Source organism: Orbicella franksi, chromosome 2 (genome assembly GCF_964199315.1).
Source record: "Orbicella franksi chromosome 2, jaOrbFran1.1, whole genome shotgun sequence".
In the NCBI taxonomy this organism is placed as follows: Eukaryota; Metazoa; Cnidaria; class Anthozoa; order Scleractinia; family Merulinidae; genus Orbicella; species Orbicella franksi.
In genome coordinates this window covers 3825083-3838229 of record NC_138146.1, presented here as the reverse complement: position 1 = coordinate 3838229, position 13147 = coordinate 3825083, and the positions used below count along the sequence as shown (strand labels likewise).

At 39.0% G+C, this 13147-nt stretch overlaps 2 protein-coding genes across 3 annotated transcripts in view; one reads left to right on the top strand and one right to left on the bottom strand.

The window, feature by feature from the left end:
- Positions 1–620: 620 nt before the first annotated feature.
- On the top strand, positions 621–5221 carry LOC145477787 (uncharacterized). Its single transcript, XM_081455613.1, has 2 exons — positions 621–4752; positions 5106–5221. Exon 1 carries the CDS (start codon positions 1106–1108, stop codon positions 4748–4750), a length of 3645 nt encoding a protein of 1214 aa, XP_081311739.1. The 5' UTR covers positions 621–1105; the 3' UTR covers positions 4751–4752; positions 5106–5221.
- Positions 5222–5629: 408 nt separating this feature from the next.
- Positions 5630–13147, bottom strand: part of LOC145477786 (uncharacterized) — a 34496-nt gene continuing 26978 nt past the window's right edge. For both annotated transcript variants that reach the window (XM_081455611.1, XM_081455612.1), the window contains exon 22: positions 5630–12621. In XM_081455611.1, coding sequence (XP_081311737.1) covers positions 12246–12621 — 376 coding nt within the window. In that variant the 3' untranslated portion in view covers positions 5630–12245. The remainder of the gene's footprint in view (positions 12622–13147) is intronic.

Here is a 13147-nt window from a genome sequence, read left to right as displayed (position 1 = left end):
GTCATGTGGCGCATGCTAAAATATACGTCTAACCCGTAAATTGAAATTTGACGACGGATGGCCAAATGTTTGCATTTTTGACGTACTTTGAAAAGCTCTCGCGTCGCTCACAATCATTTGCCCAGAGAAATTTTTACAGGAATCTGTAGACCATCCTTCTGCAATCCAACCACCAGAAGCTTGATCCATTTGAAGGTTTCGCACATGGTGAAAATTAATTATATTCACGACGTACTTTTAAGTGAATGAAATACATGTCTTCGAAATTTAATTATTTTGCACCCAAAACGACAACGCAACTTTCCCTAAAATCAACCCAGTACACATTTAAACATTGCACAAAAATATTTGAGTGTTTTAAAGACGGAAGAATGATGTAGTTTTGCATGCGAGGCTCTCAAACTTGCTTAACAAAATGGTGCGTCAAATGACGATCTTAACGGAATTTGGTAATTTGCATATTTCTTTGAAATAAAAGGATATTTTGCCAAAAAAAACTATCCAGTAGTTTTTGTCATGCCCTAGCCTATCTACCATAAGAATATAAGCGAAATCGAATTTTCGACCCTTGCCGCGAAATTAAGAATTTGTCTGATTTTTACAGGCAGGCACTCTTAAGCATTATAGATAAAGAAAACAAATTAAGACGAAAATAATTCCATTTGTCGTTCACCGTAAACGTCATTCTTCAACTCTCCGTTTGACTAACTTATTCACGTGTGGACTTGAATGATAACTCCAGCTTTTACCGAGGTTGAATTTACGTATGAAAAGTTTTATATAGCCAAAGTTGATTTGTACATTCCAACATTTTCTGGTTTGAGCGAATCGGAAATGTCAGGTACAAAATAGAGAAAATGAACTTGTACACCCGAAATGATTTCGGTCTTGTTACAGCAAGCACTCTTTCACCATTTATTCCTTTAGTCCATCGGACTTAAAAGTATAATGCACAGACTTAGAATGCTAATTTGCTAAAACTTGGTTTTTTCGAGTCCCTACTCTTCTTCGTAATTACACAAAGTTCATTACGTATTACGGCAAAATTCTACAATCAGCCTTATTTGGTTATTTTTCAGTTACAAGACTCACTGAGGAAAGCGTCATGAATTACGTAGAAGAAATTATACAAGCCATCTGTATAGCCTTGCTTATCGCTAATTTCCTTCTCAACACCGGTCGTGCTCTAAAAGCCATCGAGTTATACCAGGAAAGCTTAGTTTTGCTCAGTAATAAAGTGCTGAGCGTAGAAAAGCCATTACGGCAAATAATGTACATTGGAATCTATCGTACCATGTTTGAGGCGTACCGCTGTGTCAGCGATCACACAAATGCAATAGCGTACGGCAGGGAACTTCTCACCATTTACCGCGACTGTGGTGATGTAGTCCAAGAAGGTGCCCTTAGCATAGTTCTGGCTCAGATATATGAGAGTCAAAGTATGTATGCTGAAGCAAAAGAACTTTATGAGAGAACAATCCCTCTCATGCAAAAAATAGCTACCAGAAGAGGAGAAGCAATCGCTTTTAGAGGCCTAGGAATTGTGTTTCAATCTTTCGGTGAATACGTCAAGGCTAAAAAATATCATAAAAAAGCACTTGCGATCTGCACGGAAATTGGTCAAAGAGCAGGAGAAGGAGCATGTTATGGAAACCTAGGAAATGTGTTTTCTTCTCTCGGTGAATATGTCAAGGCTAAAGAATATTATGAAAAAGCACTTGCGATCTGCACGGAAATTGGTCAAAGAGCAGGAGAAGGAGCATGTTATGGAAACCTAGGAAATGTGTTTTCTTCTCTCGGTGAATATGTTAAGGCTAAAGAATATTATGAAAAAGCACTTGCGATCAGCATGGAAATTGGTGACAGACAAGGAGAAGGAACATGCTATGGAAACCTAGGAATTGTGTTTCGTTCTCTCGGTCAATATGTCAAGGCTAAAGAATATTATGAAAAAGCACTTGCGATCAACATGGAAATTGGTGACAGAAACGGAGAAGGAACATGCTATGGAAACCTAGGAACTGTGTTTGATTCTCTCGGTGAATATGTCAAGGCTAAAGAATATTATGAAAAAGCACTTGCGATCAGCATGGAAATTGGTGACAGAAACGGAGAAAGAACATGCTATGGAGACCTAGGAACTGTGTTTCGTTCTCTCGGTCAATATGTCAAGGCTAAAGAATATTATGAAAAAGCACTTGCGATCAGCATGGAAATTGGTGACAGACAAGGAGAAGGAGGATGGTATGGAAACCTAGGAAATGTGTTTCGTTCTCTCGGTCAATATGTCAAGGCTAAAGAATATTATGAAAAAGCACTTGCGATCAGCATGGAAATTGGTGACAGAAAAGGAGAAGGAATGTGGTATGGAAACCTAGGAACTGTGTTTGATTCTCTCGGTGAATATGTCAAGGCTAAAGAATATTATGAAAAAGCACTTGCGATCAGCATGGAAATTGGTGACAGAAAAGGAGAAGGAGGATGCTATGGAAACCTAGGAACTGTGTTTTGTTCTCTCGGTGAATATGTCAAGGCTAAAGAATATTATGAAAAAGCACTTGCGATCAGCATGGAAATTGGTGACAGAAAAGGAGAAGGAATGTGGTATGGAAACCTAGGAACTGTGTTTGATTCTCTCGGTGAATATGTCAAGGCTAAAGAATATTATGAAAAAGCACTTGCGATCAGCATGGAAATTGGTGACAGAAAAGGAGAAGGAGGATGCTATGGAAACCTAGGAACTGTGTTTTGTTCTCTCGGTGAATATGTCAAGGCTAAAGAATATTATGAAAAAGCACTTGCGATCAGCATGGAAATTGGTGACAGAGAAGGAGAAGGAACAAGTTATGGAAGCCTAGGAAATGCGTTTCGTTCTCTCGGTCAATATGTCAAGGCTAAAGAATATAATGACAAAGGACTTGCGATCAGTATGAAAAGTGGTAATAAGGGGACAGAAGCAAAGTGTTACGTACGAGAAGGCCATTTTCATAAGTCCCTTGGCGATAAAAATAAAGCTAAAGCCTGCTATGAGAAAGGACTTGCGATTGCAGTTGAAATTGGTGACAGAGCATTAAAAGCAAGAAGTTACCTCAGCCTTGGGCACCTGCTTCAATCTCAGGGCGATCATGACGTGGCTGAAGAATATCTTGAGAAGGCACTGTCAATAAGTGAAAACATTGGAAACGTTGAAACTGAGTTTTCTTGCTATTGCAGTCTTACATTGACGAAGTTAGCACGAAACAACTTTCAGGAAGCTTTTTCTCTTTTGTTTCGAAGTATTGAAAAATCCGAAACAATGCGAGGTTTTCTTCAAGACAGCGATGAGTTAAAAATATCCTTTGCAGACGTGCATGTTTTTCCTTACCTGCAGCTAAGTAATTTGTTTTGTAGTGCTGGAAATTTTAAGGCTGCTCTTTATGTTACAGAGCTTGGACGGGCTAGAGCCTTAGCAGACTTGATGGCAACTCAGTACTCTGTTGAAAATCCCATATCAGCTGACCCGCAATCATGGACTGTTGTTGAAAATGTCATGAAGAAAGAAAGTAACTCTACTTGTCTATACATTTCTTATTTTGATCAAACAGTGTTTTTGTGGATTCTCAAGACAAGCGGAGTCATTCAGTTCCGAAAACTTCAAGTGGATAAAAAGACTCTTAACACAAGATTAGCAAAGGTTGCCGAAAATTTGGATGAATTTTTTGCTATCATGGCTGAAAGCTTCCAAGACTTTGGTATTCTACCCGAGGACGTCTGCGAAGATCGATCCTTGAATGGCAATGACATTGAAACAAATCCTGAATCTTTTCAGGAAGAGAGTTCCGCAACTTTGCGACAAGGTAAGCCTGGGAATAAGGATGATCCCGAACCGAGTCTAGCATTGTTCTACGAGCTGCTCATCAATCCTGTGTCCGACTTACTTGACGAGCCCGAAATCATCATTGTGCCTGATCGCAACCTGTACCGTGTTCCATTTCCAGCTTTACTCAATGAAAGTGAGAAATATTTATCGGAGCGTTTCAGAATCCGCGTGGTTCCTTCTTTGACGACTCTGAAGCTCATCCAGGACAGTCCTGCGGACTATCACTGTCAGACTGGTGCTCTGGTAGTGGGTGATCCTGATGTTGGTGTGGTGATTTACAGGGAAGAAGTCAATAAAGAGTTCGTACCATTGCCTGGTGCAAGAAGGGAAGCAGAGATGATCGCACGACGGCTGGGCGTTTGGCCTTTGTTAGGACAGGACGCAACAAAGAAAGCGGTACTTGAGAAGCTGAATTCAGTGAGTCTGATACATATCGCTGCACATGGTAATGCTGAAAGAGGAGAAATTGCTCTTGCCCCTCTAGATCCGGTCCATCCAGGATCTACTACACCAACCGGAATTCCACAAGAAGACGACTACCTTCTGAAAATGTCCGACATTTCAAAAGTCAAAGTGCGAGCTAAACTGGTGGTGCTAAGCTGTTGTCACAGTGGCCGTGGACAAATTAGAGCTGAGGGAGTTGTTGGAATCGCTCGCGCGTTTCTAGGAGCCGGTGCACGCTCAGTGTTGGTGGCACTGTGGACTCTAGACGACAGTGCAACAAAGAAGTTGATGAGTCGTTTTTACGAGCACCTTGTTGATGGAGAAAGTGCCAGTAAATCTCTTCATGCGGCGATGAAGTGGATGAGAGACCACGGCTTTACCAAGGTTTCAAGGTGGGCACCGTTTATGCTGATTGGAGATGACGTGACATTTGCGTTTGAAAAATAAAGGTATGTTTTTAATAGCAAAGAAAAGATTTCGTAAATTTGGTTCGTTGGTTACCTCTTTAACGTAAAGAAAAATTGAAACTCCCAACTTTTCTTCTTTCGTGTTTACAAGGAGAAAATCTAGCTGTGCTGTACACAAAGGAGCTACAGAAGTGTATGAATATATTGTCATTTCAATTTATTGAGAAAATCTTTTTTTTAACAAAGGACTTTCTTGTGCAGCGATGAAATCCCTTATTCCTGTCATCTCTCGACCGTAAATTTGGTACTTATGCTTAACAGTAAAGTGTTCGCGTACCATTGCCTGGTTAGGATACTTTAGATGTCTTTAAATTACTTTTTTTTTGGTATTATAGGAAGCAAAGAACTCGCCGATGGAATACTCCATAGAAATACGAGAACAAGAAATGAACCAAGAAAGACCAGGAACCTCTACAAGGACAGTGTAAAATAGAAAAGACAATGCTGATTTTCTTTTATGGCCATTGTCTGTGACAAGCAAAATTGCTTTTTTTTCAGGAGTAGAAGAGAAAAGAACCCCTTTTTGTTGGCGTGGTTGCAAACTAATATTTTAAATGTTGTTGTCGAAAATAATCAGACATGTCTCTTAAGAAGGCAAGCTTCTGTCAAGCGACTTTGTTACCTAAAATTGATGCAAAGTTTCTTCGATGGGGAGGAGGGAGGGGTGCTCATGGGGAAGGGGTGGGGATGTTCTTTGCTGTCTCTTTTAGGATTTGCAATAGTTGATTTTTTTCAGCACTGAAGCCAGTTACCTCTGCCATCACTGAATCTTTTTGGGGAGTTGTAATAATTTCATCTTACTGTGTAAGTGGTTTAAATCGACTAGGAATGGGATTGCTAAAACCTCTTCACAGACGTCGTCATGAAAGTCATTATAGTTGTTATTTCCCGGTTTTAGAAGTGGTATTTTTTTAGGGAGAAATTAAAACATGAGCCACACCCGGGGTGTTTTCGACAAGCGTCCACGCCCCTTTCACGTGTTAATCTCCTCTAACGAGCCAAGCCATTGTCTTTGTTTGTTGAGAGGATTGAGAAATGTTCTTGTTGTTCAAAATGATTAATAATAACAATTTAGACTTTATTAGGCGCAGACTTTCATATAATGTTCAGTTCCGCGTGAAAACTACATAGAAATTGTGATTCATTAAAAAATGTAACTGCGTAAGATAAAATGACATAACTTTAAAATAAATCATTGGATAAGGGACAAAAATTAAAAAAACAAATTCAGCAAAAAGCTTATTTAAGCAAGAAAGTGTTAATGAGAGTTTTCAAGGTGTCAGTTGCGCAGACATTGCTAGCGTCAGTTTGACTGTACATATGATGATTGATTTTACTTTTTAGCATAACGTGTAATTATTTTTGATTGCATATTTCATGATCCTGACTTATATCTTTTTTTAAAATCTTAACTCATATATTATAAAATGCACTTTTAATTTTAATTTTTGTGGAATACCTGTGTATCATTTTATCTCTCATGGGATGTCACACGTCACATATAGCTAAGAGTATTACACAATAAATTTCTATTGCATTACATTGCATTGTGTTGTGTTATTTTGTAGTTTGTCACAGCAAGATTCAAAACATATGAAGTATGGTCGTTTTTCTCGGCATGTAGTCACTTGAGATTTAGATTGCGATGTTTCGTCTGTTTATTGAGAGTCTACATCGACTGATTACACATTACACACTGATTACCTTTTTCCTTAAGGCGTCTGTTTTCGGACCGTGTTGTTGTTGTGTTTCTTGACCGTGGGTATCCATTCTTCCAGAATCTCAATGTCAGGGTGAAATCTTCTGTAAATAACCTCTTTGAACGGGCATGTGTAACACTGCGTATCTCCATCAGTGAACATTGGTACTTCGATCTTCAAAGTAGATGATGCGGCCAGCTTCGTAGGCGTGCTCTGAAATGTACAAGGCCTGGGTACGGGCGAGTCTAATATACTGGTTGTGCCCCTTTATCCTACCCTGCATCGATTTCCCTTTTCACCGCTATAAACTTTATCGCATTCACAAGGAATGTAATCTTAGAGAAGCCTCGTAGTCAGGCTACACGGAATACAGTAAGCTACTGAATATTACCTGGTCGGGTCAACAGCTTACTTCGGTGGCACCATGTTTGATATAAGTGTGGTGTCGAGCTTGAAAACTGCACGCACGCTTGTTGTTGTAGGCAGTGATGAAATTTTCCCAGGAAATTTCGATTCAATTGTTTCCCATTTCGAGACTTTTTTGAGTGAAATTTTTGATTGAATGGAAAATTCAGTGAGTATTAAATTCTTGTTCTCTGACCTTACTCTTCGTGCATGCGTGGTTACAAAGCATTTTGTTCGTGACCTGCGGCGTGTCGTGTAAAGACAGGCGCAGCATTGTTTATGACTGACTCTACTGCGCAGCCTGCCTTGCTTTCAGTCATTGTTTTAGCTTTATAAAACGTGTATGAAGTGTAGAACCAGGTCAGGGTCATTTACATTTAAATCTGATACCGCGACAGTTGTTAATCTACGTCGGATGAATGTAACGTAACATTGTTAAAGCGCTGAGAGATTGTTACATAGGTTGATTTTTAACGCAACTCGAATTTGCATACGGCGGCTCCTCTCGCAGTACGAGCGGCAGTCAAACTAGATCTGAGCTGTCCTTCCAAAACGACACGGCTAACAAAAATAAAGACAATCCGAAAGTTGCTTTGGCCTCTTCTAATAATTAACTTGAGAATGCTGGGTTTATTTTGACGCCCTTATGATTATAGGCGCGTTTATGGCAGGGGCTCTCTTGTCTCAATCGCACGTGATAAGGCCATGATCTTTTTGATTAGTACTAAGAATTGGGACCTCTGGGAGAAATCGGAAAGTAAGAGAGACGAGACAGCATTATTTACAAAGGTTGCTCGGTCTACGCATTTTCGGAAACTATCCGTGAACTTGGACGCATGCGCACAGTCAAACCGTAACCAGTATTTTGTAGAGACGTGATTGGTTAGTGTCAAGCCTGAAAAAACAAAAATAAAAACAAAAACAAACGTATACAGCACCCAGTGCCACGCCCATTCCCTGGCCTTTTTCTGTCCATTCCGTTAACTAGTATTTCCTAATCGGAAAACCATAAGAAACTTTATTGATCAGGAGTTTAAATGAAGAAATATTACATTTGACCTCTCTCTATTCAAGACTGATATTGCCGCAATTGAATATTTCGTGAGAGATCGACCAAGAAAAACTAATTAACAAATCCATCGCTTTAAACACTGACGCTGATTAGAGAAAAACTGCACTCGTTCCTCTCTGTCGTCATCATTTAAGGCAGCGCTGGATCTAGGGGAGGGACCCGGGAGACACGTCCACCCCTCCCCCCTTATTTTGGGTAAAAAAAAACCAGAAAAATTCGCAAAGGGAAGAAAACCGGCAGGGCAAGCAAAAAAAGCGGGCTTCCCTTAGCCCCCCTTAGCTCAAGGTCTGGATCCGCCACTGTAAGGGTTGTTTTTGCAGTTTGCTTCGTAGCAACCTTTTGTGTTGGGCAAAAGGAAATAACTAATAAAACGCGCCAATTGTTTTGATTGCATTTAAAGTTTGATCTTAAGGGCATGTAATAGTTTTTTCTTTTCTCTTCGTAGTCTTTATTTCATGTTTGCAGAGTAGAAACGTACTTTTGACAGGCAAAATGTAGGTCAAGTTAGTCGGGTCGAATACTACCCTGCAAGCAGTCTCCTTCGATCTTTCTAGGAAGATCGAAGGAGACTGCTCGCATGCTCGAATGCTGGTTCGGTATAATTAAATTAACCGTAGTCCACAAACTAGAGAGAAGTTTAGCTGCCTTGTGCTTAATTCAAGAAGGCTTTATTTATTTGTGCTATACAGGAGAACAATATTTAACCCTCTTGTTGCTATGGAATATGCTATGGAATCATTTCTCGATTATTGATTGATTGTTGTTTTGATTGCATTTAAAGTTTCAGCAAATATATATTTTTTCTTTTCTTTTCGTGTTTTTTTTTCCATGTTTGCAAAGTAGAAACGTACCTCTGACGGGCAAAATGTAGGTTAAGTTAGCTGAGTAAATAAATTAACTGTAGTCAACAAACCCTACAGAGAATTCTAGCTGCTCCGTGCTTCAAGAATGCTTTATTCATTTGTGCCGATACAGAAGAACAATATTTAATCGTCTTGTTGCTTTGGAATAATTTCTAGATTAACGAAGTTCATTATTAGCTTTAACGAACCTCTTAAACTCGTTTTAAGTCTACAATTTAGCTTGTTTATGAATTAACCCATTTAATTCGTTTTTATATGTACTAGATGCGATACGTACCCAAGTCTCTCATACCATCAGCAAACTCTTCGTAAGAAAGTTTCCCACTGTTGTCTGAATCGAATCGTCGAAAAAGATCAAGTATTCGCTCGTAGTTTTCACTCATCCAGTGTGCCATACGCTCTTGGAAGTCGTGAAAAATCTTCTTGGAGGAGACCAGACTGCTAACTTGCGATCGACGATTTCTCTGTTTGAAGATCAGGCAAGAGGAAGGCGTTTAAACGATGAAATATTTGTTGTCTTAGAGTAATCGACTGATGAGTCATACGATTAAAAAGCGATTTCGAAAAAATGTGAAATGATTTCGCAGTTGCATTGATCTTGTGCCACTACACTTTTATCTCACTTGAGTGTTTTGGATGGGCATTTTGCCCAGATTAAAACACGCGGGGGCAAATAAACCGTCGTTGAAATTTGCGCACTGATGATGAACAAGATAGCATTTGATGTGTATATTTCTCGCAAAGAGGTTGCATTTTATCTCTCTCGGTACAATCGAAGCGAATTATTTTCGGCGTAATTTTCGTCTGTCGACAGCTATCGTGAAAACATACAGTCTACTAAAATAAAACAGTGAAGTGATTTAAGAGTATATACAAAAGTATGAAATTTTGACAAAGAAAAAAGATAAAATATGCAAGGTGAAAACAAGGATATTACCTTTTCGGCCATCATACAATTTTGAGGTCGGGCACTTTCTATTTTATCAACGAAAATCGTTAATCGCTCGCGTACAAGGTGTTTCTTTGCTTATAACGGAAACAATTACTCACATTAAAGACAATCGCAGGGTCATTGCTGGAAAAATATATTTAATTATTGTGGTTTCCTCAGTTCATTACCATGTTTTGATGATCAAAAGATAACACTGTTAAGCTGCTAATGAATCCAGGAAACTTTATAGTCGACCCCTTACTGTAATTAGGTTTTAGTGTAAGCTTTGAAGACACAGATTGTTTGGTTTTATGGAGCTGAGTTTACTTGAGGAGACACCTGCGGTTCCTCTGTAGCCCTTTTGAAAAAACGTCAAATTTTTTTGGGCTATCACCTGTGGTTATATTGCTGTGATAGTTTCTAATTTCCATTGGAGCAGCGAGTGTCATTCTAATCTACCATTTTGCTTGTTAATGAGCTGCAATGGCACAAAAAAAGAGATTTTTGTATGCACGGGTTTATTAAATTTTGATGGTTGGGTTTCGCAACAACAGTATTTTGCGGGCAATATCAGCGAAGCCTGGAAACAGTTACCATATGCAATGTGTTTTCATTGCACTTCGAGCTTGCCTCATTGAAGCTTCAGTAACAAATCTGGTGAACCAGTAAGATATTAGATTTAGTTTATTTAATGGACATACAAACAAAAAAACAAAAAACACACGAAAAAAATGTGAACAAAGTTGAAGCTATTTTCCCCCAAAATATTAGCAATATAAAATTTCTCTCTCCCTAGCGATGTTGGCCTTGAGTACAATTTCAACCAGCTCTTTTAATCAACACATCAGATTTCGGCGATGTGTTAAGTGTTTGTTTGTGAAGCAATGGCAGAATGATACAAATCCAGCCTGTAATATTTTATCAACCCGCTGCCCGTGCAATATAACGATAATCAAACGTAGTCTTAAAGCAAAAATGTTAATTCTAAGAAAACTGGGCTCTAGACAGTTTCCGCGAGCGCACAGATTTCTTTCTTATAGGCCTTTTTGCATATCTTGCAAATTGGTTAAAGAAAATCGCAAGAGAAAGAAAGGCCGTGATGTGTTTCCCCTTCTCAGCTCTCGACAAAAAATTTCGGTTTCCAAGTACATGTGGAAAATGGCTGTTTTTACATCGAGTGCTTTCTGCAGCAGGTTTAGGATGAAAAACTCGTGCGATGACGGTAACTTTGCCTTTCTTTTAGCCAATCAGTGAAAGAGAATGGTACTGGCAAAGGAACCCAATCAAAATCCACGCTTGGACTTGGACTTGGACTTAGACAACAACAACAACAACAACAAGCCGTGATCTCCTTCAGGTGAACTTAATTTTATTTTGATGTTTAAATAAACATAATTAAAACAAAACTAAATATATATTCTTTTCACGTTCCCTGGAGATACAACGCTTGTAATATTCTAACCATATCATTTATGGACGTATTCAGTGCTATTTATAATATTCCCAACAAATTGTTTTCTATCTATAAAAATAGCTTAGCACATTTGGATGAGTAAGCTTGTCTTTGACATTTAACGGATATAACAACTGAAACATTTTGAATTACATTTTTTTTTTTTTTTAATCCCCGAAGTTATAGAGCGAGTTTGGATGAATTGTCAAAAGGAAAATATGTAACGTTGATCTGACCAATGAGAGCAAACACATGCATCCCTTTTCTAAGCCAATCAGCTAAACGACTTGAAAGACCGAGCGTTGCTTTACACTCATTTTCCCTCGCTTGCATTGACGCTTGCTGCAGTTCTTTGCTTGAGTTCTGATTGGCCCATTGATCTATCTGGTTTGCTGTAACTGGTCGGATGTGATTACTTCGATTCTGATGTAACGACAGCCATTAGAGAAACCTGCTGTCATAATTGCCAGTGTGTTATTTATGTCAAAGTAAAAGAAAAACGAGGTCTGTAGCTAAAACATGCAATTAACGAAACAAAGCGTATAAAATACCGGCGGGTGTATGAAACATTACAAAATACTTACTAAACTCTGTTCCAAACAACTTACGCGAAGAAATTAAAAAAAAAATGCTACAAAACTACTCAGACATGTGAATTCAATAGAGTATAAAACGAAATGTTATAGTTGATTTTCAACAACAGAACAATCTCAGAAGATGTAGGAATTGCTACTAAATCTGTTTTTTTCTCCGTCATACTTAAATTAACCCTTACGTTTCATCGTACACCGTATTAAACATTTTTCCTCTGGAAGCGATTTCTTGAATACAAAAGCATACAATGCAACCACCATACATTTATCTTAAACCGTTCTTAAAGCCCTTCACGTGTTCAATTTCATAATCGAACAGACAATTTCATTTCTGCTTTCGAAGCAATAAGTTTGCTACGCAAAACGTTCTTAAATAGACATCTCAAATATCTCTTATTAAAGCCCTCGCCTAGCTCACTTGATTTAAATTATCGACCAAAGAAAATTCTTATTCAATATTATATTTCTTTCACTAATTTAGCAGTGTCCGTTTTCGATTCTTTTACTCTTTCAGATTTTTTCCGGAAAGACAATCTCGCCGGACCAAGGCACGCAAAAAGACTTCTCTGCCGTTTCTTTTTCTTTCCTCTCGCGTTCTTTGTGTCTTCGCTCGACGACAGCACGCCACCATCTTTTTTCTCTACGTCATCATGGTCCTCTTCGGAGACCGCTGGATATTCTTCACTGGAGGCGCCGTCTGGTTCACGTGATTCTAGAGGGATACTATCATGCGACGCTCGATACAGGTTAGAATCAGAGCGGCTCTGCCAAGGCTCCAGATTACGACCGGAATCTAGGAATTCATCCTGTTCCGCGGGTTTTAACTCTTGCCCTCTGAGAGAAAAGAAAGAAAATACGATTTTTAGATACATAGAACTTTAGCATTTTTGTACGAAAGTCTCTGAAGAAAATTGGGACGAAGATCAATATTATACCGTGATAAGAGGCAACACACTTTACTTGCAAAGAGTTCTAATCAAATAGCCGGGCCCGGCGTCACAATAGAGAATATGCAAGGTAGCAACATGTTCACGGAATATTTCAAACATTGTCCGTCGAAAGCCAATACTTAGAGACTTAAAACATATCTTGCAATATAGAGAAATGAGCCTAAACAAAGTATAACTTCATGGCAAATTACAGAGGTGTCAACCTCTGCGGAGCGACATGCCGAAAAGACAGCGGCAACCATGCAGACCTATGACCTCTAAAAATTTGCTACAGCAAAGTCTAACGGCTCCACTCTACTAAAAAGTCCTCCTAATAACACAACATAAAGCGCCCTTCGTAAACACGAGTGAAGAAAAGAAAGGCCGAGAGACCGAAAAGAGAACGGCAAATGTACCGGCATATGTTACGA

Excerpts from the sequence above, each read along its gene's own strand:
- LOC145477787 (XM_081455613.1), top strand. The coding sequence starts at position 1,106 with ATGAATTACGTAGAAGAAATTATACAAGCCATCTGTATAGCCTTGCTT.